The 27917-nt window shown below is 41.4% G+C and overlaps 3 protein-coding genes across 3 annotated transcripts in view; 1 reads left to right on the top strand and 2 right to left on the bottom strand.

Annotated features, from left to right (window-relative positions):
• Nucleotides 1-144: 144 nt before the first annotated feature.
• Nucleotides 145-5545, top strand: sp4 (sp4 transcription factor; the record flags this gene model as incomplete). The annotated part of the gene is made up of 7 exons (XM_083900032.1): nucleotides 145-254; nucleotides 509-579; nucleotides 1582-1935; nucleotides 2526-3717; nucleotides 3919-4117; nucleotides 4984-5183; nucleotides 5274-5545. The coding sequence occupies exons 1-7, from the start codon at nucleotides 248-250 to the stop codon at nucleotides 5543-5545; spliced, it is 2295 nt and encodes a 764-aa protein (XP_083756158.1). The 5' UTR covers nucleotides 145-247.
• A 3669-nt stretch (nucleotides 5546-9214) lies between these two features.
• Nucleotides 9215-17313, bottom strand: cdca7b (cell division cycle associated 7b; the record flags this gene model as incomplete). Its single annotated transcript, XM_083899513.1, has 10 exons — nucleotides 9215-9251; nucleotides 9990-10126; nucleotides 10851-11000; nucleotides 11094-11249; nucleotides 11684-11872; nucleotides 13003-13065; nucleotides 13168-13414; nucleotides 14917-15014; nucleotides 15115-15279; nucleotides 17296-17313. 10 exons carry the CDS (start codon nucleotides 17311-17313, stop codon nucleotides 9215-9217), a joined length of 1260 nt encoding a protein of 419 aa, XP_083755639.1.
• A 5013-nt stretch (nucleotides 17314-22326) lies between these two features.
• Nucleotides 22327-27917, bottom strand: part of rapgef5a (Rap guanine nucleotide exchange factor (GEF) 5a) — a gene marked incomplete at both ends in the record, with an annotated part of 40556 nt that continues 34965 nt past the window's right edge. Inside the window, 9 exons of the mRNA XM_083900111.1 lie at nucleotides 22327-22445; nucleotides 22762-22816; nucleotides 24102-24166; nucleotides 24283-24370; nucleotides 24493-24543; nucleotides 24636-24726; nucleotides 24813-24991; nucleotides 26975-27097; nucleotides 27375-27484. Coding sequence (XP_083756237.1) covers nucleotides 22327-22445; nucleotides 22762-22816; nucleotides 24102-24166; nucleotides 24283-24370; nucleotides 24493-24543; nucleotides 24636-24726; nucleotides 24813-24991; nucleotides 26975-27097; nucleotides 27375-27484 — 881 coding nt within the window. The remainder of the gene's footprint in view (nucleotides 22446-22761; nucleotides 22817-24101; nucleotides 24167-24282; nucleotides 24371-24492; nucleotides 24544-24635; nucleotides 24727-24812; nucleotides 24992-26974; nucleotides 27098-27374; nucleotides 27485-27917) is intronic.

Below are 27917 nucleotides of genomic sequence, written 5' to 3'. Positions count from 1 at the left end.
GAAAGGCGTACGGCGGGGCTGCGAGAAGGCGCACGGGCCGGTGGAGCGTCACTCGTTATTTCCGTTATTCGGGACTGTTTGCTTGTGGCTGCGCTTGGCACCGCCCTTCCTGGCCGGTGGGTGGTTTCGTCAAACGGGCAGATACGCCACGGCCCAGCGCTGAACATATAGGCCGTCCTCCACCTCCGTACCCGGCCGGCCTTCTACCGTGAACTACACCCTCTTCCTCTCGGTATATGAATGCGTTATGAGTGGTAGGTACCCTCCCCCTCTCCACCCCGCTCTCTCCTTGTGTGTTTGACAGACATGACGCCCAAGTCACTTTGATATCGATGATGAAGTTACTGCTTTCACCTGTTCCTTTTATCGATCACCTCTGTTCAAGCTGTATTTGCATAATGATCAGATGTTGTTGATGTTGCACCCAGTGCCTCTGCTTATCCTGGGACTTTGCACCGTTCAGAAACACTCATGTGATGGTGTTATAATGACTGTCCTCTGTTTGCAGACTCGAAGAAAGAATCATCGGGAACTGAAGGAGGGAAAGCATCTAAAAAGGGGAAAAGTTCTGGTTCGCAGGTACGAATGGCGGAATAAGAGTTTATTATAGTTCATTACTTCTGACTTGCCTCAGGGGCCAAAAATGTACTCCCTCCCCTTCCCAGCCAGTCAGCCAGCCAGACATCTCCGGGGGCGTTTCTCTAGTGAATTCAACTTCCTGCTTCTGTGCAGCCCTGCTGAGAGCCTTCTGAGTAGGCTGTCACACTTCAGCCCCTGTACTTTTAAATTGTCTTATTGAGTTAGTGTGAAAACTCTGCATGTACGGATTTGTTGCAAAGACTTGCAGCGTTGGTATGTGGCTCTGCAATTGTGCATTTTCTATTATTTTATTTATTTTTTGCTGTTTAGTAAGAGATTATTTTCCATCCAGCCGGTTACTCTTAAGTTACTATTATTTTTGTTGTTGTTGTCAAATGTGTATGACGAGCATTGCTGCTGTGCTATTTGTAGTGCCATTTCAGTTTACAGGGTAATCAGACTGTTTCCGTGCACTGCTGAGGGTTGTATAGCATTAAAAAAAAAGAAGAAGAAAATTGCCTGCGACCTAGTTCCTTTTGAAAGGGAGGATAGAGAGAGCGAGAGAGACAGAGAGCGCGAAGGCGGCATTTTCTTCTACTGTTCTGAGAAAAGAGAAATGTGGTTCTCACACGCCCACCCACTCGCTTCCTGTAATGCCGCCCACTCCCACTGACAGCTCTCTCTCTCTCGCAGCTTTTCGTTTCTTTTTTGTGCCCTATGTATTCCCCACCCCTTGCTATGTTACTCTTCTTCTCCATCGATTCAGCTAGTTCATTGTAGGAGTGTGCATAATGAAACCGGCCCAGCCCTTTGGCTTTTTTTTTTTTACTTCCATGTTGTACTTTCTTGTTTGTGTGCATGAGCTCTGTTTCCGTGTGTGTGTGTGTGTGTGTTTTCATTCATCTCTAACCCTGATTTACGTATGTGTCCTGCCTCCCTTGTCACGCCTGTTTAACTCTATCTCTCTCTTTGCTCCTCCTTTCCATCAATCTCTACCTCCAGGATTCCTCCCAACCCTCTCCATTGGCTCTACTAGCAGCTACCTGCAGTAAGATCGGAGGGCAGGGGGGAGTGGAAGGGGCTCAGACAGGGGCCCAGCAGTTCCAGGTCCAGGCCAGTCAGATCCAGCTGCAGGCAGGTCAGCTCCAAGGTCAAATAGTGGTGGACACAACAGGGGGGCAGGCCCTCTTGCCCCAACAGCTGGAGCTGGTGCCAGCTCAGTTCACGGGGAACGGCTGGCAGATCATTACAGCGGCTCCTACCATGGCCAAGGAGAACCCCAATCAGCCTGTTGCAGTGACGGTGGCCTCCACTTTGGGTAATGACAGCTCACCGGGTGGACGCAAGGTGAAGGAGGTGGGGGATTTAGTAGTTTAGAATGCTACATCCATACTACCTTTCTTTTAAAAAGGCATGATTTACAGTTACAGTCTCATTTTTTCTTTTAGTATTGATGGTCAAAAAAAACAAAACAAGATTTGCTCACTTGGTAGAAACCCGGGTTTATTTGCATTGACCCGGGTTTGATTCCACTCATGGTCCTTTGCTGCATGTCTTCCTCTTTTCACGCTTCACAGTCCTGACCAATAAATGCAAAAAGCCGCAAAAAATATCATTAAAAACAACAACAAAGATCAGAGACCTTTGGAAACAATGACGCAGTTCCCCACATTCACTTCCTGGGTGGTTCTTATCAGTCATAACTTGATTAACAGCTGTAAATGAAAAGTCTGGGTTTCACTATGTTGTCGATCGAATAATAATAATAAAAAAATCCTTGTTCTGCTTCATACCATTGATGTTTCTTGTTTTTGACACGCTAAAACGTTCTTCTGGATGCAGATGGTTTTCATTTGAAAATGAGTAGTATGGATGTAGCCTTAATGTGTTGTGTGTCCGTTTTTGTATCCTCCCAACTGTAACACTCCTCTTCTCCTGTTGGACAGGTGAAAGCGGTCAACAGTGTTGCAGCCAGTCAGCAACAACAGCAGCAGTTCCAGATCATCCAGGTTCAGAACCTGCCCAATGCTGGGGGTGGGGTCCAGTATCAGGTCATCCCCCACCTGCAGACTGCAGATGGACAGCAGATTCATATCAGCTCAGCTCAGCCGGCTTCCCTCGGCGCTTTACCGGAACAGGTTCAACTCATTCAGACCTCGAGTCCGAGCCAGACCCAGGCCATCCTCCAGCCAGCCAACCAACAGACCATCTTGACGAGTACAGCCAACCAGACGGTCCCACTGCAGATCCGCCCAGCGCAGTCATTTCCCCTGCAGCTGCAGACTCTGCAGGGTTCCCAGACTCCTGTTATGACCACGGTACCCATAAACCTTGGTGGCATGACCCTGGCTCTGCCTGTGATCAACAGTGTTGGTGGGGGCGGGGCTGTGCAGCTTATCCAATCAGCAGATGGCACATTCTCTGTTGCCAATGGCAACCAGCTAGTGACAGCAATCTCTGGAGCAGCTCCTCCTACAGCATCAACAGGCTCAGCAGTAGCTGAAGGTGATGGCTTGTCTGAATCAGCACAAGTGGTTTCTGCTGGATCAGAGGGTGTGTCAGCTGACACCCAAGTGCAGAGCAGTGAGGCAGACTCTCAAAGCCAGAACCAAGCCAATGGACTACAGAACCAGATAGATACAGGAGGAACCATACAGCAGGTGATAGTGGGTCAAGTGGGGCACCAGTTGGTGCAGCAGATCCAGCTGCAGCCCCAGGGTCATAGTCAAGGTCAAGCCCATTGCCAACAACAACCTCAGCACATTCAGACCGTCCAGCTAGCCCCAGGTCAAACCCTTCAGCCCATCCAGGCCTTCCAGAACCAAGCCCAGGTCCTTATTCGGACCCCAACCCTGTCCCCCTCTGGGCAGCTCACCTGGCAGACACTGCAGCTGCCTGGTGGAGTCTCCCTGCAGGGCAGCCTGGGGACTGCAATGCCACAGCAGCTGACACTTGCCCCAATGGCCGGTGGGACAACATTGGGGGGTGGAGGGCTGGTTTCCCTAAGTGGAACTCCCCTAACACTGAGCACAGCACAGATCAACCCGGGGTCTGGGGTACAGACGGTCAGCATCGCAGGGCTGGGCACTGCTGGAGTTCAGGTGCAGGGTGTTCCTCTCACCATTACCGGTCTACAGGGTAAGGGCACACCACACATTCATGACCCGATATCATTACAGTACACAAAATGTGGTTAGAGCATTGTGGTTGTGCAACTGTTGAGAAAACAGCCTTCATGATTTATCCATCCCACATTTCCATCGTCTAGTTTTGTGGTCCACTAATTCATTCACTTATTTACAGTATATATATATTTTTTTTTTTACAATCACCTTTCAGGTCAACCACAGGGTCAGGATGGTCTCAAAATCCAGTCATCTCCAGTGACAGTCTCTGTTGGCAACGTAGCACCAGGCTCATCTATGAGTCCAGACCAGCTGGGCTCTGTACAGAGTTCTTCAGACCAGGAGGGACCTCCCAGCAAGAGGCTCAGACGTGTCGCCTGCTCCTGTCCAAACTGCAGGGATGGAGAAGGAAGGTATGGACATTTTAGAAAGCCACCATACATATAGTGGTCGCAAAGATACTCGTTCTGTGGACCAATATATAAGAGGATTAAATCTTAATAGGAATCCTAAAATGAGAGGATCCAACCTTTCACCAAACAATATTCAAGCCTTTCAAAAGAATTCAACAGTGCACTCAACTTGTGCAGTGAAACAGAATATATACAAATTAGCACTTTTTTTCTTTTTCGTTTTTTAATTATAAATTTACTTCCACATTATGTAGCATAAAAACTACATTCAGACATTTCTGTTCTATTGAAATCTTCTCAAAGCTACAGTGCATAAACGTTCAGTCATTTTTGTTGTTGGTGGTGGTACTCTTCTGCCTCTTAAATGATGTAACAATTTGTGTACACTTTATCTTTCATGTTGTTTTAAAAAAAAAAAAGGCTCTGTCAAGCAAAACTATCAGACATGCCGAGGGAGTGCTCGTGTCAAACTGCGGAAAAATTTTGTTTAGGCAGAAGAATTCACTTCTGAAATGTCTCGGGCACTTCTTTGTTTCCCGTTTGCAGCCGTCTCACGTGAATAGCGTGATGTTGCTGCTGCTTCCATCTGGATAGCATAAAAAACAAATTGCTGCCATTGTGCAGGAATGTCACTGAGCGACATGACATCTATGTAAACGCCGCTATTCTGAGAAACACAGAGTCGTGTGGAGCTGACAGGCTTAATCAGCACTGTGTGAACTTATGTGACAATTTTAAAGACATTTGCATATATTTAAGTGACACACTACAGCTTTAAGAGGCGTTTAATTTTTTATATTATTCATTATCACAGAGTGAGAAAAAACATGACCCTCTTGTTTTAACACACACCGTTTGTGTCGTAGGAATAGTGGGGACCCCACAAAGAAGAAGCAGCACATCTGCCACATGGAGGGCTGTGGGAAGGTGTACGGCAAGACATCTCACCTGAGGGCCCACCTGCGCTGGCACACTGGTGAGAGGCCATTTGTCTGCAACTGGATCTTCTGTGGCAAGAGGTTCACCAGGAGCGACGAGCTGCAGAGACACAGGAGAACACACACAGGTACGCAGACTGTAGACCAACTGTTTTGACCCAACTGGGAGCCTTCTTGACACATTTCTTGACTTTTTTTCTCTAAATTTTCCATTCTAGGAGAGAAGCGATTCGAGTGTCCTGAATGCTCCAAACGCTTCATGCGCAGCGACCACCTGTCCAAGCACATCAAGACACACCAGAATAAAAAGGGCGGAGCTGCAGTGGCAATCATTACCACCGATGACATGGAGGAAGACGCCCCAGAAGGCCTTGGCGCCTCCCCTCAGATTGTTACTGTGGCAACCCTCTCACGTGACTCTGACCCAGCTACACCCACCACCTCCAATCACCTGGAGGAAGAGGAGGAGGAAGAGGAGGAGTTTGAATAGGGAGCAGATTTCTGTTTCTGTGCAACAGCTTATTTCCTGTTCTTATGTAGGTGACTGTAAAGGGTCACTACTTTTTCCCTCTCTTTTTACTTCTAATTTTTAAAAATGTTCTCTCATGAAAAGGGACTCTGAAGAGAGATGGAGTCATGTGATGAACAGACACCGGAAAATATACATTTTACAATCCAAAAAAAGTGACTCATAATATAACAACAAAGAATTTAGCCCAAACATATGAAAGAGTCGTTTGGCGTATATAAATATGAATCTATAATAATTCCATGCTCAGTGGGGAAAGGAATGTATGTAGTGTACTAGATTAGCACAAGACAAGGGGACCTGCTGAATCTAAATCCATCTGACATCAAGAGACATTTTTCCAAATCACGACAGAATCTAACTCTATGCACAACGTTGTGTTCCTGTTTCACACCTGTCAGACAGCACTGAGGGTCAATCACGGTACAGGACTGTTGCAGAGGAGAGACAGAGCAGGGACAGTCCGGGATTTGGGTGCGTGTGTTATGAACGAGTGTATGTTTGTATTCCCTTGCTGTCATGGCGAGGATCTACCTAATTTGAGTTTTATTCATGGTTCAGGTTTAGTCCGCGGATCAGATTCAGGTGTTGATTCCTTTGAGACCAGTCATTGAATAAACTGTAAACAGAGAGGGGTTATTCCTAAAAAAAAAAAAAAAAAAAAGAGTAGAGGGGGAAAAAAAGCACATATGAAAAGATTTATAAATGATGCATTCCTAATGAGGTGCAGTGGCCATTAGAAGAAAAGAGGTTTCTATAGAGAAAAACAATCCAGCTTTCTACAACTTTGTTTGTGTAGTGAAAGCAATACTATAATGACAATCCTAGTGAAACCATGTTTACATTGTTTGGGGAAGTTTTCAAGCCAGTTTGTTCCAACAATAGGGGAAACATCTGAAAGCAGGGCTGTCGTCCGAACAGAGCCAGGTTACTCTGCAGGTGCTGCATCACAGCTACGATTACCACCTGACGGCGCTTGACGGACGTGACGGTTTTTGTTTTTCTTTCTGCGCTCTCATCGCGACAACCCCACCCCCCCCCTCTTCGCCTCAAACCCTGCCACGTTACCGACGTACCACAATTGCCTTAATACAAGCTGTTGTGCGGAGGGAACGTCAGAGTGAGGTGTACAGAGACAGTGGGCAGCTGTGGAGGGGGGGCGACGTGGAGAGCAGAACACAGCACTGGGAAGTGAGTCGGTGTTAAGTGCAGTGAGTGGGTGTGGGGTTTGGCTTTTTAGCTATGTGGATATTTGAGATGTTTTCTGGTGGCGTTGCTCTGTGTTTGTTCAGTGCGTACATGCTTCTTAAATTAAATTTTATTAATTTTATAGAGTTTATTGTTCCAAAAAATCCCACTTCCCAGTATATTAACATGCAGGGCCCCACTGTGTACGGCTAATTTATTATTTATCCTTGATTTGTTAATATTTGCTTTTTGCTGGACTTGTATTTGTGTCTGTTATTATGGTTGTGCATGTTTCAGTTTTTTGCAGTAGTGCAGCTTCTCTCTTCTTTACTCCTTGTTTTAGTTTTTTTTTTTTTTTTTTTTAATGTCTGACCATTGCTGTTCATTTCTTCTCTTTGCACCATAAAAACGTTTTTTGGAGAAAAATAAATTACAAAAGAAGAAGGAAGCAAAAAAAGTTAATATCGTTTAAAGTTGAAAAGGTTGATACCAAACAAATTTAGATGTTTTTGGTAATATTTTGTGTGACTACGAACTTTGTTTTCTTTGATATTTTGTAGTGACATCTCATTTGTAAATCTTTTTCTAAAAAAAAAAAAAAAATGTTTGTTCGTCTCCATGACATTTGATAATGGTTTTTTGCCAGGTTAGCCTCAAAGGCTTCAGTCTATTGATATTTTTAAAACTGGTTTGTACAAATGTGTTATGACAATAAAAAAAAATAAAAAGATGACAACTTCAAGCAGAAAAAAATGCTTTGCCTGCATAACACTCAACAATAAAGTGAAAAACTGTCTTACCTTGGGAGTATCTGCATTGCTATGGGAAACAATCGTTTCGCTCATTTACCGTGAATCTGCAGGCATCAAACCTCTAAATATTGCCTACACCGATCATTTTTGACACTTGACAACACATCAGGGCATTGCATAAAAGTGTCACTGTTGAGTTGTAATAAATGTTTACATTTCTCACACATGTTGCCAAGATAGTGGTGCCTCGCAAAGATCCAGGTGACCTCAGGGTGACCTCTGACCAGGCTTTGATCCCAAGGTTTTTGGTCATTATGTGAAATCAGCCGATTGGCTCGGTGGTCACCTCAGGGGCCAGACGGCCTGGACTTTACCTCACACATGTTGGGAAGTGAAAAAGATCAACGTGAGAGTTGAAAGATTCTAAAAATGACAAGCCTTTTTGGACATAATTAATAAAACGTGCTAAAATATTTATACAATGGCAGTCTTTATTAACACTTACAGTGAACTTTAGAAGTAGTTGGTACAAAAGACTTAACCATGTGTGCCTGTGGACAACAAGAGCAGAAATATCCCAAAGACAATATACAACCCAACACCCTAAAACAACTGAAACTCAAATGAGGTTATTTAAATCTTATCAACAGCACAACAAGACTAAAAGGAGACATTTATAAAACAAACAAAATCTTGTCGATTAATTTTACCGATTAGATAAAGGGTTGATCTAAACCTAAACATGTGCGTTAAAATGACAACGTCCTCAGGGAAACAGCTGGACAAGCAGGCTTCTCCTCACTGGCCGATACTCTGGACTTTAAAGCAGCTCCTTCTGAATGCTGCAATGGAGAAAAAGCAATATGTGAATTCTACCCGTTGTCAGAACACTGGGGTTGCAACTAATGTCTGTTGACCACATAACTGTCCAACAGTTCCACGGACAGACTTGGCAAGTGACTTTACTAATGGCACCAGTCAAATCAAGATAGGCCAACATCTAACAATTTTGCCGCGAAGGGCTTTACAGTGTGTACAGCAAACGACACCCTCCGTCTCCACAAAAACACTTGAACGGGGGCAAAAAAAGAGGGAGAAACCTCAGGAAGAGTCACAGAGGAGGGGTCCCTCACCTAGGATGGACAGTTCAGCAGATGAAATACAAAAAATAAACTTTACAAAAGAGGAAAGAGAAGAAGATGGAGACCAGGGCGTGAAATGCCGCTTGCTCCAACACCATCTGGGTTTGGTTCCAGCTCCTCTTGTGACCCAGTGTACATAGTTCAGACTAGGGCAAGAAATGTGACGGTTACATTGCTAAACAAGCCGTTTGACGTTTTGCAGTTCTTTGATCTGTATGCGGGTTACCGTAGCACCTATGGTAGTGAATTACACATCTGTCTCTTCTCTTAATTTGGAACCAGCGTGTGAAGTGCCAACTTTGACACGTTTGGTTACGAAATGCGAGGGAGCAGGTACGGTTTGTTCCTTTGCTCGACATAAAGAGATCATTAAAACTGAATCATTTTGGTTTGTGGACAAAACAAGACATTCGAGAACATCGTCATTTCTATGTTTGACAAACACTGATCAACATTTTATGGAGCAAGCAATTAATCGAGAAAATAATCAATAGACTAATCCATTACGAAAATAATTGTTAGTTGCAGCTCTAAAAGCGATAATCGCATTAGTGCAGACCGAAGCTGATGATTGCCACCAATTGTCTGTGTAAAGAATATAAACCTAAACACTAGTATGACACCACATTTAAAGCAAACAGAAGAGATGATTTCACCATTTTATTTGAAGTTTCTCAACATACTGTACACAAACACAGCGCTGCTTTAGCTATAGTCCTGCCCTCTCCGTCCCTCTTCCTCTCTATCGATTGTACCTGCAGCCTCACAGCAAGAGACCGCTCTTCTTTCTGTTCTTCTCTACTTAATTTCCTCATCTTTAGGAATTTTAAATAAAGTGACAAGAGCTTCTTTTTATTTTTTGCATCTAGATGAGACATTTGTGGAACAAACCAAAGGCAGTAGTGCAAGTGCAATTGCAAGCGAGTGAACAGTAGGGGTGGGAATCACAAGTGTAACCACGACACGATATTGCAAAATACTGAGCATTTTCAGAAATCGTATATAGCAATATAAGAGCTGTTGTGTGTGTGTACAATATACTCAACAGCTCTAGTGAGAGCGAGCACTTGGCACCATCTAGTGGACTGAAATGGCAATACGTTTTTAATGCTAATCCACAAAAAGTTCAATGTTTACTTGTAACATCAGTTAAAATATTTAACATCACCTTAATGATTTTACCCCTCACCCCGAGTTCATTACAGCTACTAAATGTTTTCAGTCAATAATGTTTGAATATTTTCCACCACCATTCTCTGACATACACAAGAGGAGAATCTTTGCATTCACTTTAAACTATACAGTGACAAGACGGCGACCCACCTCTCCAAATACTCGTGCACGTTGTCATGCCCATTGTAGCGGGCCAATCCAACCAGGATGCCAGTAGCACATCGGCCCTCCTTCTTGCGACACAGACTGCAGTTGCACATCTCTCTGCAGATTGGACAGGACCAGGTCTTTAAAAGAAAGAAAATACAGTTAGCTAATGCAGGCAAATCAAGCATGCTCACAAGTTTCCCCCACCATCGAGTCTCAAAAGATTAAAGATCCTCAACCTTGGCATCAAAATGACTTGACTTCAAATTGCAAACTTTAACATTTGTATCGTATTTATTGAGCTCATTGAGAATGTGTTAGAAAAGTGGCATTTAAGTCAAGTTTATTATTATTATTATTATTGTTATTAAAAAATGGCTGGATTCTATTAAACAATTGCATAGTGTTGCATTGCACTATCAAGAACATGGAAGTTACTAACATAAAACTTCTCTTTAGAGCAAAATAAACACTTCTATTAATCTCTTAACTATCCAGGAATACATCCAGAACATAAACATTTGTCTTAAAACCAGTCTACGTTGTCTAAATAAATTATATAAAAATGAAAAACTTCTTACACTAGTCTGAGGTGTAACAAAAATATATATAAAAGCACATTCTTAAGACCAGTCTACATTTTTGAAATCCATCCATATATTATAGGAGTCTTGCTATGGACACGTGTAAGTGCAGTGCCAAGTTTGACATGGTTTGGAGAAGTAATGCAAAAGATATCAGTAAAAAAAAAAAAGCACACATTGGCTTCCGCCGCTCTTCTCCCCCATCTGTGTATGTGTGTGTGTGTTTGTTGTTATTGATCACTTTTACTGCATGATAGTTAATGTGTGTATTAGCACTGACCGGGTCAAGCAGCACGGTGCGAACATCCTCTCCATAACGGTTCTTCAAGCACGGCCCACAGAACTGACCTTTTGCCCCCACACAGAAACCACTGCGACACACCGTCTTTGTGTCCAGAGTTTTTTGTCTGCACTGGTGACACGAGCTGCCCTGGAAGAAGGAAAAACAAAACAAATAAACGATGTGTAATGTTGCAGTGTAGAACTGATGGTGCCAATCGTGTCGAGGCCGGACGCGACTCACGTTCTCCTTGTCCCAGATCTTGTCTTTGCTGCGATCTGCTATGTTGTCCAGGTCTTCTTTGGTGATGTCGTCCACTGACCGCACCACATACTGGCTCTTCCTCAAACCGAAGCTTTTCCTTTTTTTCTGCCCGTCACCAACATGTTCCTCATCCACCTGCAGAATCATAACAGACAAGCCGTTGATTGAACCGAGAGGCGAAAATAGGATTTTGAAGCCAATAACTTTCCAATAAAAAAAAAATAAAAAAATAGTATACATAGAATCACATGTGTATTTTCTTCCATCTACAGTTTGTTTGGGTTTATTTTTAAAAGCTACAGTGTGTAAATCAGACATTGGCACTCTTTGGTCTCATTTTACAAGCGCCGTTGCCTCCGTCTGTCTTGACATAAAACAAATCACTTCCTGTGTGCAGCAAGGGAATGTCGCCAGCTGACACAACATCTAGAAACACAGCTACACTGAGAACCACAGAGACAGTCACGAGTCAGTCGTGTGAACTCATTTTACAATGGCTTGAAAACTAATGGACATTTGTTGAAGACCATTGGATAAGGGTATTAGGTGTTAGCATTAGCATTTCATACCTCCACCAATCTCCTGAGGTCTACAGTCCTAGGACTTCTGTGATTGAGTGGTTCACTTTTTTCCTCTACTGCAAAGTTCTCAGGCGGACGAGCCTTGCGAGACGGGTTCCTCCTCTCAGACCCCATCTCTGGTTCAAACTTGCGTTTCCGTGTCGTCGTCTTCTCTGGCGCTTGCTGCTTCTTCTTCTTCTGGGAAAAAAAAATTATGTTTGCAAATCAAAACCATAGAGTTACAAAAAGGTACTCTAAGTTTCAGGGTTTCCCCCAGTGTATTACAAGCCTGGCGGGACGCCAGGCTTAGCGTTTCTTGTTTATTTATTTAAAATAGATTTTTTTATACACCACAGCTTTTTCTATAGCAGGGAATGCGCCCCAAAGTAATCAGCGCAGCGCACGCTTGTCCATACCGCCGATTGAAACCCAAGTCACACTATCAAGTGCGTCATTATTACAGTTACATCGTTCTTGTCAACAAAGATGTTATATTTAGGGATGCACCGATAATTCGGCGGTCGAAACACAGCTACAACATGGTGGACATTCTCTCTCTTTGAGCAGTTAACTAAAGAGATCAGCTCATCTGATGCATCTGTTATTCCTGCATCTTCTTTCACAAAGATTAAGACCACGGAGTGAAAACGATGAAAAGTGCGCTCTGCTCTTCAGAGCGTCACCAGCATTTTACTCAGATCTACACGGATCACCTGCGCTTCATCGTGACTGTACTCCATCCTCGTCATAAAGATCATTATTTTTAAGTGAGGATAAAACACTTAGAGAAATTATCCAGGCTGCTTTGGAAGAGACCGCTTGGAGATGCAGAAGCGCAGAGCGAGGAACGGCGCAGGAGAGGGAGAAGGGAACAGCGCAGGGGCGGTGTGCAGAAATAAACGGCCGTTTGTCTGCAACAGATGAGGCAGATGAGGGGGCACTACCACTTTTGTATTTATGTTGGTTCATTTTACTTTTTAATGTAACCATTGCATGGCTTGTTTTAAGATTCACTGGCCGATTACTTAATTAATATTTAAGTTAAGTGAAAAAAAATTATATTATTTATATAATTTCAAGAGTGTCTTTTTGTAAGACTATATAGTTGTTTTTTAAGTATCGTTAATAGATGTCTTACAATAACACATAATAGTCATAATTAGAAATTTCCAGTGGACCTTTAACTTTTTTTTTTTTTTTTTTTTTACAAAAACGCCGTGGGCCGTCGGTGGGCCTGAGAGATACCACCGGGCTAAGCCGGTTTTCTGGGGGAAACCCTGAAGTTTAATGTAAACAGATTAAATCAGTGCCGGTGCACACACACTCACTTGAGAGTTTGTGGGCAGAGCAAGGTCAGCCATGGAGCTCAAATCAGCAAACAACTTAGCCAGCTGAAAGACAGCAAACAAGGAAGTGGGATGTTTAGTGAACAAAGAAAACAGTTTGTCAAAATATGCTGAAAACACAAACGAAAGGGTGTAAAAGCCCATTACCATGGCCTTGTTCTCCTGAATGTTCTTGTCTCGTTTTGTTAGACTCTGAGAGAGAACCTCCTCTTTGTCATCGTCTTCTTCCTCCTGCTGCTTCTCCTCATCCTTCTGCTCTACCTCTTTGTGTTGCTTCAGTTTCAGCCTCTGCCTTTCACTGGCTCTCTGTGATGGAAGACTGTCTTTAACTGGCTTCCTGACATTTTTCTCCTTTGGTTCCTGCTTCGGAGTCGACAATCTCTTCACAGGAAACCTGAGGAGAGGAGATATTTAAATAATATCATTAGACAATCAACACAGAAACAACAGAAATGTCAGAAACACAAACAAATTAACTTATATTTCTTCTTTTAAAGCTTCAAATGTGACACAAGTAAATCAACAGTTGCAGCAATTACTGCAACGGCAGGCTTTATTCTCTCATTGTCCTTGAGTCTTTAACACTGCAATTCAATGAGGATTTTACAGTTCTGTAAACTAGAGCCGTCAACGAATATTCTAAGTTTGAATATATAAAACAGAGATTCCATTATAAAAATTCGACTGTGGAAAAAAACAAAACATCGGCAGCAGTTCTTAGAGAAATCTTCCTGTCCCCTCAGTGCGCTCTGAACGCGTCTTTTCCTCCGGCAGGAATGTAGTGAATAAAAAGAGACCAGCATGGGCCTCTTCACACGTGGACTCAGGATCGTCTCATTTCTCGGAATCGTGTACCTTATTCTATTTAAAGCTCCCATATGGTGGTGCTATCGCATATATATGGAGGTCTACTTACATACATTAACTTGTTTTTATGGTCAAAAACCTCCAAGTTAAACCTATTTTTATAGTCAGTGTTAATATCTTTATATATTGTACTTTATATATTCTATTTCTTTTTGGTAATGCATGTTTATTATCCTTATCTTTATTGTCTTGCTGCTGCAACACTGGAAATTTCCCCACTGCGGGACTAATAAAGGACTATCTTATCTTATCTAGCTGCCAACGAGCCGATAGAAATCTCTCCTCACTGAGTAGCCGCGCTGTTTCAGACCGAAATCTCACCCCCAGAAGACGGAACTGTGTTGTGATTGGCCAGCCAACGAGAGCTTTCCCAACCGTCTTGTGATTGGCCAGGTACCTGGAAGTCAGGTCAGCTCTCAGAAGTGCAGCTCCCCCTCTGGAACGGTGGCTGCACTGCTACTCAGTATCAAAATATTGTTTTAACAATGTTTAAAAATGGCTTCGTCACGACTCCCCGCCGCAGTCCCTTTTACGACTTTGACCCGGAGTCGGACCCAGAGTCACAAGATACTGTCGCAATTGAAACACCTCCGCGACAGACGATCTTCTTCATCCTCTGCAATTCAATGTAAGCAACCCGACTAGTGCCCGGAGCCCGAGAACACAATAAAACCCAGCGTTCTCAGCAGTGGCTGAACCGCTTGTTTGGAAACTTCAGGGCTTCATAAACGAGGTAATGGCGCAGATTCACACCAAAAAAACAGCGTTAATTGGAACTTCCGGTCTAAGGGAGCTTTAAACAATGGGCGGGCAAGCGAGCGGTCTACGGTCTTAAAAGTGTGAAGTATAATGTGTATGTATGTTTTAGGCATTAGGCATTAAAACTGAAATAAAAATACCTATACCTCCTTGTATTAGTTTGTCCACCTATTATTGACATAATGCCGGCAGATATAGATATTTTTTGTTTAGAGGGAATATTTCAACATCATTTTGGAGCAATTCTGACAGCCCTACTATAAAACACACTTTAGTGCTACTAGAAGACTCCTCCTCTTTGGTGGGGAAGCATCCTCGCCTTCAGAGTAGAAGCCTGTGTCCCCATCGCTATCTTCTGAATCCACCGCCTGGACAAATGCAATGAGAAAAAGCATACAGACTTTGTACTTTGGCGGCAATATCAAACACTTTCATCAAATAACGCAGCCAATAATGATCACGTCATACCTTGTTCTTCAGCCATTTGTTACACAACCCGCTCTCCTCCTCCTCCACCTCCTCCTCCTCCTCCTCCTCTTCCTCACTGAAACCTTCAAACTCCTCCTCACTGTCTGAGTGGCTGAACAGAGAAGCCAGCTCAGCAGTGATAAACTTGGATTTGAAACATGGAGTCTGTTGGCAGATAAATCAATTATCATATTAAACAGAGTCTGGTGGAATTAAACCGATAAACATTTAGGGCGAATAATGTGGTCACACAGTTGATCTGTGCCAGATTAAGAGATATACGGTTATGAGAAAGAAAGCATCAAATATATATATATATATATATATATATATATATATATATATATATATATATATATATATATATATATATATATATATATATATATATATATATAAAAACAGAAGTAATAAAATTTAATAACAGAGCAACAGTAGGGGTATGTGTCCGATACGAAAAATGAATAGACCCGTGCATCTTATAAACAGAGCAACATATAATAAATGAAAAGCAAGTAAAATATGACTGGATTGGACTAAGAGCGTACCAACTCGAACACATTTCTGAACGAGCTGCCAAAATGATTTCTGCACTTTTAGGGTCATTTATTAATCAGACAAAATGTGACAATACTAAACAAAAATGAGCAACAGGAGAAATTGTTGGACCATCGTTCACACTTGTACTCCAGGGGGAGCACAATCTCTTTAGATGGACAGTCTTGGACCCGGAATAAAGCTGTGGAAACAATTAATTTCAATTGTATTTGTATATCGCCAAATCATAACAAACATATCAAGGCACTGTACATAGACAACATCATGCAGAGCAGAGAAACCCAACAATTCACGCAATGAGAAAGCACTAGGCATCAGTGGAGAGAGAAAACTCCCTTTTAACAGAAGAAAAAATAAAATCTATGACAGAGCCAGACTCAAAGATGTGCAGCCATCTGCCTCGACCGGTTGGGGTGAAAGGAAAAATGGGGGACAAAAAGGACAAGAGGGAGATGAGGTAGAGACAGAAGAAAGAGATCAGGAGCAGATACACAACAGCTGATAACTGATAATGTTTGTGTGACCATCAATCATTTTAGCGATGCAAAGGTGATCAAGTGTGTAAAACAATATCCAAGCACAGTTTGTTTTTCACAAAATGCACACATTTATATTGGATAAACATTACTGTCCACAGCATCACAGACACACAGAGAAAAATATACATAATCAGTCACCTGACGTTCAGAAAAGGACTAATGCTAATGATCTAGTGCAGATGTTTTAAACAAAGCTGAAACGATAAATCCATCTATTTTGATCATCGAGTCATCAGTTTGAAGCTTTTTTCATTATTAAAAACACGATTTCTGATTGTTTCAGCTTCTTAAATGTGAATATTTTCTTTGCTCCACATCACAAAGAAATCATTTTGGTTTGAGGACAAAGTTGTTTCCAGGTTGGACAAACACTGATCAACGAGTTCTTACATTTTATGGAGCAAACACTAAATCGAGAAAATAAGGCACAGATTAATCGAACACGAAAGTAATGGTTAGTTCCACAAAACGCAATTTGGCTCAAACTTCCTGCAGATATTAGGAGTTTGTGTTCACATTGAATCACTGAAGAATTTCGTTTGTTTGTGTGTGTGTGTGTGTGTGTGTGTGTGTGTGTGTGTGTGTGTGTGTGTGTGTGTGTGTGTGTGTGTGTGTGTTATCATGAAAAGCATTGCAAACCTGAACTTCTCATTCGCTGTCATTAATCACAATTTAAAACAAAGTCTAAAACATGTAGGTCAGGACCGTCCACTCCAGCCAAAGCTTTGTTGACCTGTGACCTACAGTTGGACTCCTCTTTCTCGCTCATTGACTACTTTCTGCATCCCCTCTTTAGCTCTGTGCGTCAGGCCACAAACGTTCAACCACAAAATAAACTACACTCTGAGCAAAGTAACGCGAGGTTTGCCACAGCATATGTTTAATACAGGCTTTAAACTAAACAAACACACCTTATGTTATAAGTTATGAGCGACTTTTACACAGAGGAACGTGTGGTCGGAAGCACTTAGCTGCGTTAGCTTTTAACAACAGTGCTCACTTTTGATTCATTGAGACCTTCCTTCGTAATAAAACATGAAATGCACAACAGAGACACATTTAACCGCACTTTTCTGTTGCTTACCTTTGACGTGAGGGTCATTCTATCGGTGTTTTCTGGTAAGTTTACGCCGAGAACAGCGTTTTTCACAAGTTAAAACCCAGTGAGCAGAGGTGTGTTTAAAAATTAACCGCTAAGGAGTTCAGGTTAATACGAAGGCGGGGGGGGGGGGGTGTTGTTGGTGGGCTTATATCGACATTTGTAGATAAGTCTATAATAGTTTTGATCTTTAAGACAACATTAAAGGCTACGCCTCTTACAGCACCGTCAATGTGTTTTATTTATTGACGTAAGATTTTGTTTATCATGCTTAAGAGTAATTTCTGCCCTGAGCCTCACACCCCTACTCATAATGGTGCAGACCGTATTTTCCCGCGACAGAGGCGTGTGGGCCTGGTTATCATGGAGAGCCGGAGAGCCCCTCCCCTGTGTGTGGTTTACGTGATTCACGTATGTTCATTTTAATAATAACTATATATATATATATATATAATATTATATATATTATATTGATTTGTTTAAAACAAGCTCTGGATGTGTGGAAGTGTGTGTTTTTTACATCTTTACATCATGAAGGAGAATGTTCCTAAACCATAAATCAACACTTCAACAAAACATTAAAAAAAAAAATAAATAAAAAAAAAATTTGTCATCCAATAATTTCACTGTAAAGGCAAAGTATTAAACATTTGTACTAAACCTCTTAGACAAATATGTCAAACGTAGAATATTTGCCTCTGGCATGTCATGTACACATACACACAGACAGAGATAGAGATAGAGATGTGTGTACATTAATAAATGTAAATGAATGAGTTCAAATGAAGTGTACATTTGTAGCATTCTGATTTTTATTCATTATTTTTATTTGTTCATTATAAACTAAAATAAATATTAATATTTGTCTGATGATGTATTTATTAACCCCTTTTCCATCCAAATCCACAATTATTATTATTATTATTATTTTTTTTTTAATTGCAAAATGTATGCAAAATCTAATTTGAACGTATATTGATAAATATTATTTTGCTTTACTTGCTATCATATTGTCGAACCGTATGGAATATTGGAATTGATTAAAGCATAATTTAAAGCTTTTAAAACAACTAAATGTTTCAATTAAAGTCAAAATTGAAATATAAGCTTCAATTTTGGGTTCATATATTTGTGCATCCAGTGCCTCCTCAGTCATGAACCTCACCGCACGTCGCTGGAGACACAGCAGGCACAGCCAGAGCAAACAAGGCGAACAGCATCATGTTGACGTCTCTCATCTTTGTAGTCGATCTGTAGTCAGGTTGAAGTTGTGATTCTGATTCTGATTCGTTTCCTTTTTATGGCAGTTTCACAGTGGGTGTCTGCAGTACTGCTGTAATGTCATTGGTGAAATGCAAAAATAACAAACGTTAATTAATAACCTGCTTGTTTGTTTATTGAGGACAGTTTAAGCAGACAATGTAAATTAAAATGAACTGTTGCCATCTTTATTATTTGACTGGGCAAAGCTCCATGTTCTTTCCTACTGCATGAATCAACATGGTCAAAGTAAAAAAAAACAAAAAACACTTATGCTAATTTTGTGAACTATCATGATAAATATCTATTGTAAGCTACTGAACAGTTGTTGTTTTCCATTTAACATTCAAGACCCACTGAAAGCCTCAAATGCAAACTTTGAGGGGGGTCTGAACATGTTACAGTGTAATTGGAAAACATGTTTTTTTCCAAAAGATTTCAGTTTTACATACATAATGCACACTTTGCATACTTTCTTATCCTTTATAACCAGACAAAATGTTAATTATTTTGTTTGTGATTTTGTTGCATTATGTAATAAATCTAAAGCAACTGGCGATAAAATCCTCCTAATATGTCACAGAGACTCAGGAATAATGTTCATATAACAAACTGAACTCACCAACAACAACAGTACAGACAAAATATTTGCATAAAAAAAAATATTTGTCAGACTGCAAATCATGTTGTGACATGTGGCGCTAACTACCGGCATCTACCAATCATTGCAGTCAGTAGAGTCTCAGCTGCCGAGCAACCACGGTTGCCAGTTATGTCAGAAAACGAAACATAAAAGACCTCGGTATTTTGAATTTGAATGTAGTAACTGTTTTTGGCCACAGTCTTACATATGGCACCTTTAATTGCTTTCCATATGGTGATGGGAAAAAGGCCCACACAATTGTATTTGATATTTTGCATACTGCCTATAGGGTCATATTTTAAATATTTTAAATTGTACTCATCCGGTTTGAAGCTTGGAGATTTTAAGGCTTCAGTACGTTTGATTTTGTTCATTATATCTTTGTAACTATTTACGCTTTTGTACACTGGATGAACACATTTATCAAACAACCACCGAGGCAAAATGAACCACCCTCTCACATGGATACGTCACATAAAACCTACTATTTATTCTTTTGCAGTAAAAGTTTCACATAGTAAAACGCAGCTTTAGAAAAGACTTCAGCTATCTGAAGGTTCAGGGGACACGAGGGGAGATGTATTGCTTTGTGGTTGACTCTTTTTACCCATTTACAATAGATAAATAATAACAACATTACCAACATTAGGCGTATATTTACACATCAACATTATTACAGTAGTACAAAGCCTTCAGTGTGTCCTGTCTTGCGTTGTGTACTTTGTTTTTTTTGTAGTTTGTTTAAACATGCAAACATAATTTCAAATGGTAATTTAAAAATAACAACTATACACAGTTAAGACAATGGCCAATAAAACACTGAACTACAGCCTCCTATGGTGCGAATATGTGACATCAGAGGGAAGAATCAAGTGTCGCCTGCTGCCCTCTAGTGGCCACAAAACAGAAACAAGTACGTGTACATTCCAGCAGTGCAGCTTCATTTAAAAAAACAACAAAAACTTTACTTTACACATTGTTCAGCCCCTGGCACAAAAAAACCAAGATGTTTTGTCACCTCTGAAATAGATAAATAAACAACAGTATTACAATAAATAACTAATACAGCACGATTCCTCTGCTCTTGTGTGTGACTGCACGTGTGTGTGTGTGTGTGTGTGTGTGTCATGTACAGGTTAATCATATAAATGACACTGAATATGGACAGACCACTGCTCTGGTTTTTCAGCTCTCAGTCACAGAATCACTGACCTGGTTTCACAAAAGCATCTTTAAACATTAAAGAGAAGAATAAAACAGGGTTTCACACACGCATAAAAAATATAGACTTTCCAGAAAACACAAATGGAGGCTGCTTGTCGCTAATAAAAAAAAAAAAGAGAAAATAATTAAGTTTGCTGTTTTTATTGTTCATGTCCACACATTCTAACCCGTTAATAGCTTCATAAGAAAAAAACAGTTTGTTTCTAATATCTTATTCCATCCAAATTCTTCTTCGTTTATGCCATGTAATATTTGTGGACATTGACGACTGCAAAACGTGGGATATTTAAGCAATTTTAGATTTGAAATAACCACAACAGCTTTCCGTTTGACTTTAACTGCCTCCACATTGAGTGATCACACATTTGCAGGAAGTGAAAACAGCAGGTAAAGGTTTTTTTTAATACACAAATACTACAGTACTTTATAACACACAATTAAAATCATTTATGTCAGGTCTTCAACCTTCAAATTCTATCTTGAAAACGAATGTGCTTTTGGCACCGAGGCCGTTACAGATTTACGCTAAAGCTTCCGAGTCATTATGGTCTGCAGGAGAAAGCAGCAGCTCTGTGTTCTGTAAGGCTTTGTGTTGAAATGACAGCGACGATGAAGGAAAAACCTGTGGCAACGACATCGGTATTGCACGTTAACCCCCCCACCCCCATGCGTTTACAACTATCTAAACAATGAGAGACATGCATCACTACATACGTAACATTGAGGAGTCTCACTGTTGGACGGCTCCTCCGACCACTGGAGTGACTGCATGGACGGATACAGGGCGAGGACAAAGTAACACAAACACATCGGAGGTCTGCTTGTACTTGAGAGAAACGGAGCGAGAGAAGATGATTACGCAGGGATTTGAATAGAAAGTGGTGCGTCATCATTTATTTTTACAATTAAAGTTCCGCATATTTAACGGATGAAGCAGAGGTGTATGTGGGAGAGGTCTTTGCGCTTGTGATCACCCGTCTATGATCTTTTCAGTCACTTTAAATCTCCTCATGATTCTGATTTTTTTCTTTTTCATGGCGCAGTGGTTTGACTCAGTCTGGTAAAGGAATATTCCAACCCAGAATGAGTGGAAAAACACTCGCACGAGGGAATCAGTCGTCATGATATCAGAGAGCATCAGTTCCACGCGCCGTTCCAGGACTCATTAAAATAAAAGTGTGATTAAAAAAAAAAAAAAAAAAAAGACAGTACATCTGTGCTGCAGGACTCAATGTGACATTTGGCACTGAATAATGTATAGGTCCATATTTTGTACTATGTCAAATAATTCATATCTATTCACAGAAAATATCACATAGTGCATGAGAAGTGTTTGGCTAAAAGTCAACCAGGACTCTGTGAAATGTTTTTTTTTTTTTTTTTACAAAGTGTTGCACTGGCTGCTGCTTGTATTAAATAATATGCTACAGAAAAAAAACAAGCAAACAAACAAACAAACAAAAAAGCTCCACGTCACACATTTACACAACTACAGCATGTGTCCTGTGAATCTATGCAGCACGAGGCAGACGCTTCGCCATGCGCAGGCAAAAATAAAGTTTGTGTTTGAGGCTGAAATGATGACGAGGCCTTGGTGACCAACTCGACTTTGACAGAAATAAAAGGAACATTCCACCTGCTGAACAGGTTCATAAATAACCGAAAGCTCATCACGAGAACAAAAACACATTCAGTCCAATAGATACTGTACAAATTAGGTCGGTAAATCCTTAATAAGCACGTGTTCGCCGTCGCAGACAGAGTGCAGCTCTGTGTCTTTGTCAGAACATATTAGTGTCCACTTGGCACCCCCCGTTGGTAGTTTGCTGCAGTGTGTGTGTGTGTGTGTGTGTGTGTGTCACACAGAGACAGGATTTAATTGTGTGTGTTTAAGCACGTGGCTCCAGTTTGTGTGACAGCTCGAAAAGAGTCTGCTGATTGTCGATAATGTGCAGGTAGTGAACACTGGCTCTCACCTCCGCACTGTCAACCCCGATTACCTCGTTGCCTTGGAAACACACACACACACAAAAACAATGTATAAGTCAGGCAGAAGAGTTTTCTCACATACATTTGGTACAAACACAGATTTTATGGTCATATAAAGAAAATAAGACTGTGGTGGAAATGACATGGTTGCTTAGAAACTGTCAGGGAGAGATGCAGTGCACCAACTCAACTGCAGATGGCGTTGGATTTTCCTCACAAATAATTAGATGCAAACATGAAAAACGACCCTTCATTTAACCCAGAAATAGAGCGTCATGTATGATGTTTTGACGGTTACAATAAAGTTCATTTACCTTGGAGACAATGAGACTCACCTGGTTGTTCGCTTTGGCAGTGACGGATCATTCTCACCGTGTCTGCAATCATGTGCTGCGAGGTTGAGAAAAGGACATGATGCATCAGTGTTCAGGCTGTAGAGGTCAATGCTTTCTTTATTCAGAGCAAGGCAGACCTCGGGTTCGTCAGAAGACATTTTGACACTATATACTTTATTATATAAATAAAAGTTTTAACTCTCAGACCCTGACAATTGACCTGCTTTTAAAAAAAACATTTTTTTTTACACATTTTTACTTTGCTTTTCTAATGACCGTCCTGTTTCAGTGTCTTTCTCCCAGCAGTCATTGGACTGTTGAAGACTTAGATGTTCCTGACCATTAATTAGTACTAAATTAAAACCAAAGTGTTTGTGTGTTGTCAAAGTCCTTATTTCCAAGTAGTTTTTGCTCCTCTTTAACTCTGATTGTTTGAGGTGTTCCCGTCCTTATCATTATTTAGCTAGGAAGTACTCCATGTACTGAGTGAGACGGTCCACGTTGAGCCATCAGCATGGTCAAAGTTAAAAAAAAATAACTCATCTCATCAGGTTCTTCAGTGCCAGTGGCCTGGAGCTGTCGAGGTTCATGAGGTGATGGATCACATTTCTGCTGACTCATACTATCAGCAAATATAAGTGGGGCTACATTTATTTGATGAGCGTGATTTCCTTAACTAGAACTTAAAAGATCAAGTGTAAAATCGCTCAGGGGCAAAAAAGTAAAAATCAATAAGGAGCAGGAATTTTAGATGAATTGATGAACCATGGCACCTCCACGAGAGCTTTTCTTATGATTATATCCTGTGTTTCCATTTATATACAATGTACTTAAGTTGCTGGATGACCGTTTAAACCAGGGGTGTCAAACTCATTTTCACTGAGGGCCATTTTCACATAATGGTTACCCTCAAAGGTCCAGATGTAACTGTCATACATAATAAATGTAACTAATTGTAACCAAATTTAATGTAAAATAAAGGTAACTACTCTTTCTGTATTTATTACTTATTCAATTTCACTCGTCGCATGATGCATATACCACGATGCGCTGTGATCTTGTGGCGGTGCCGTCACTTTGCGGGTAACACAATCGCCATGCATTGTGGGAAATGTAGTCTATGGTCAACGCACACCTTAAAGCAGCATAGACCTATTTTAGCACAGATTTTTAAGACCAATTCATCACTCGCAGTCCACATAAAATGAGGTGGCGGGCCACATCTGGCCCCCGGGCCTTGAGTTTGGCACATGTGGTTTAAACAATGTGAAATTACAGAAAGATCAGAGTGAAAAAGTTTCAAACGCAAAGCCTAAAGATCATGAGAGACTTCAACTCACCAGCTTCTCAAAGTTGACCAGGTTGTCATGGAAGGTCTTATTTCCCTCGTGGATAAAGGTGATATCTGAGAGCAGTGGATGGAAGAATTAAAAGTTTCATTCATTAAAAAAACAAACAAAAAAACAACAATAAGCTCTAGTGCCTGGTTTGTGTGTAAGAGTAGGAGGTCGGGGATGTTACCTTTGAGCAGAAGAGGCATGAAAGGGATCTTAGGAGGTTTCATCCTCTTGAAGGCTTCCCTGTAGGCTTTGTGGTTCAGAGACGGATCCTGGAGAAGAAGACGAGAGAGAAACAGGAGGAGCAATGTCAGAATTTAATCATCAAATCAGAAAAAAAAACAAAACACCACATTTCACTCTGCACATAATTTCTCTGTTCACTAAATCTCACCGTGATGAGCTCCAGCTCTGTAAAAAGCTTCTTAAATTTGCCCGGACATTTCTGAGAGGACGACATAAGGACAGAATTAGATTTACAGTATATTTAAGTATGTGTATAAATAGACAATACATGATACACTGGTGGACTCTTACCTCCCAAGTTTGGTTGAGTCGGCTGACCGCTGCTGTGTTGAGACCCATGATGATGGCAAACGCAGAGTTCAGATTCCTTTGGGCTTTACAACTAAAGAGACACAATGATTTTGACTCAAAAACCGAACAAAAAAAACATTTATTTGTGAATGTTTCAGGGTGCATGAGATTTCTTACTGAGCAGCAATCTTAATGAACTTCTTGAGCAGCTGCACCCTCTTGTTTAGGGAGACGCACATGAGCACCTCGGACATGACCCACTGTTGGACCTCGTTGCAGCGCTGGAGAAGGACCGAGAGCGCCGGTGTGTGGCCGCTACCAGGAGCCCGGCTCAGTGTGTAGTACACCAGCTCCTGCTGCATGTGGAAGGAGGAGAATGTGTGAGTGAAAGAAATTCAGCTTCTCAGGAGCGCAAGTGGAACATTAAATTGCAATCGTGAGGCTCACACGTCCACTAAACAAATGACTTAGTAAACAAAGTATTTGATTTGACGGATTTTGCACAAGAAAATACAAAGAAATGGATGAAAAGATAGATACAGTGCAGGGAGAGGCAGAAACTCATGGCACTTTTCCAGCTCGACTCGGTTTGGTATCGTTTTTTCCAATACTATAGTACCTCATTTGCGACACAAACACACAAACAAGCGTCGAGCAGAGCAGTTCTTTTTGGTGTACTGAATAATTGGAAACAGTTCATTAAAAAGGTAAGTTCAGTGCTCATTTATTAATTCCGTCTGACACAGCCGCTGTGATTGATGCGCTTCGCGATCGTCGGCGATCCATTCCATTGCTAAATGTTGGCGATTAACACACATTTTCAGGATTTTTAAAGGACTCATGTTATACCTTATTTCTCCAAGTGAACCTAGTTCCCTGGTGTCCTAATGAACATGTCTGTGACATGCTTTGGTCAAAATACCTTAAGGATGAAGCACCACAGCAGTTCAATCACCCTGCCAAAACAGCCCTGTTCAGAACGCTCGGTTTTGAGTGCCTGTCTCTTTAAAGGTGAAGTAAGTAGTTTATAGTGACATCCAGAGGAGAGGCTGAAATTTACAACAAAGAACTGCTCCTCTGCTCACCCCCTCCCTTCCCTGAGCGCTACAGTATCCTTGGCTGGTCAAATGTCGTCCTCGTTGTCTTTCTCCGTGTCAGCAGATGAGGTTTGTGAGGCGAGGGAGAGGGCGAGCTACCACGGCCGTAGCAGACGAAGCGGAGAGAGTGGAGGCGGGACTTCCGCTACAAGTAAAGCGATGCTTAATTTGTTCTCTCGCGTTCGTCCTTACAGGCTCCGGTAGAAAAATGGCGTCTCGCGACCATGTTATTTTACATGACTTTTGAAACACTACTGAAATGAAACAAAAACTATTATACAGCGACTAGACAATGCAGGAGCACATAATATGTATACAAAAGTGGATTTTGGGTCATATAAACCCATAAATACTACACAGTGTCCCTTTAAATGCAAGTGAGACACAGGAAACTGAGGCTCCGGCAGCTAACAGCAGTTAGCATTTGGAAAAGAACATCATTTGTCGACTCTAGCCGGCACATTGCCGTCATATATAAAATGTATCCACTGGACACGTAAATCCTCTGAGGCTGGAAGTTTGTGTAGAACTCTGTGCTGCACTGTGCAGCCAAGAATAGCACACTTCGCAGACCGGATACTATCGCCTTCGCCTGCACTCTCAGGTTTTTTAGGGACAAAGCCGAGCTCCGTGAGACAACAATTCCAGGAATGTCTCATTGTGACTTAACAATGAGTGCGGAAGTCAACATCGCGTGTTTTATCTCCTGTACTTAGACTGAGGAGGACCACAAAAACATTTGTCACACTTGGCCTACTCATAGGGCCTCCAGAGTCCCAAATATAACTATTAAAATGATTAAAAAGTTGTTTTTGCATAACATGTCCCCTTTAAGTCTTTTTGACAGATCTACATTTCGGCACTATTCGGTTCAGCTCACATGGAACCTCGTCAGAGCAGGTACTATAAAAGCACCTGGTACAAGGCAGTATCCCTTATGGATAGTCAAGCCAAGCGAGTCATGCTGGAACTCTGTAGTGGAAAAAAGGCATTAGCTTGACCGTGAGCTGCTTCACCGTAAGCTGCTTCACCATGTTGTCAACAAATATTCTTCCCGACAGCCACTCGCCTCCATGAACTGTACTCCTCATTCAGCAAGTCTTAGAGAGAATTTACATCTTTAATGCTCATGTTCCGGCAACCTCTGTCACGCTCATGAATTCATTATTCACCGATGTACGTGTGCACGCCACATACGTACAGTATATACAGCATTATACGTTTGTGTAAGTGAGCACAAACCTCGTGGATGGATTTGAAGAGGCTCCAGTCCAGGTGTGTTAGAGCAGCAGCCACGTCCCAGGTGTTGATGCCCAAGAGTCGCACCGGCCTCCTGCTTAGCTCAGCGCTGTCCGTTAAAGGAGGCTATAAATACAAGTGCGCAGAGGAAGAAATGAAGTGCATCTGCATCACATATGAGAATATGGTACATGCACATACACACACTGTATCTAAATGGAAACACAATACAAATGTATTATCACACCAATACATCAGCCAGGGGAGGAAAATCAGAATGTTAATTTTCGTGCCCGATTTCACCAGATAATAATAGAAGCTACAAAGGACAAAATAATCTCATCTTCGAGAGGTTTGCTTTACACCTTCAAACTTCACAGCGAAACACACTGCGTTTGCATACCAAGATCTCGGTGAGATCCCTGCGACAGGCCACAAGCTTTCCCTGTGGGGTCAGGGACTCTGAATACACACAGTCACTGGGCTGTAACATCCTCCGCTCAGCAGAGGCGACTGCAGACAGAGAGGGAGAAAGAGATATATTTAGAGCCAACAGTAATTGTAAACCAGCATGTTCACTTTTGCAGTTATTGTTATAATAATAATGCATTCTATTTTAAATGTTAAACAACCAAGAAGTTATGATGGGTGTAGTCGTCCAACTCATTAAAAAAATTATGCTTTTAAACACAGACACCAGTCACAACACCTGTCGACATGATGACAGTGGCAGTCGGCTCTGATTTGTTGATAATATTTATAAATTGCGAAATTTGGATTTGTGATTTCAAAAAATAAAAACGGGATAATAAATAGATTTTAGAAATGAAAATATCGACATGATCTGAAATGAGAGAACTTGTTTATGTTCTATCTAAATATTGAAAAATTACACAATCAGTGTAATCAGTCAGTTACAGAGAGTGAGAGTATGAGAGTGTGTCTG

This window comes from Microchirus variegatus, assembly GCF_963457635.1.
Source record: "Microchirus variegatus genome assembly, chromosome: 13".
Taxonomy (NCBI): Eukaryota; Metazoa; Chordata; class Actinopteri; order Pleuronectiformes; family Soleidae; genus Microchirus; species Microchirus variegatus.
The sequence above is the reverse complement of the archived record's forward strand: the minus strand, read 5'-3'. Positions and strand labels throughout refer to the sequence as shown.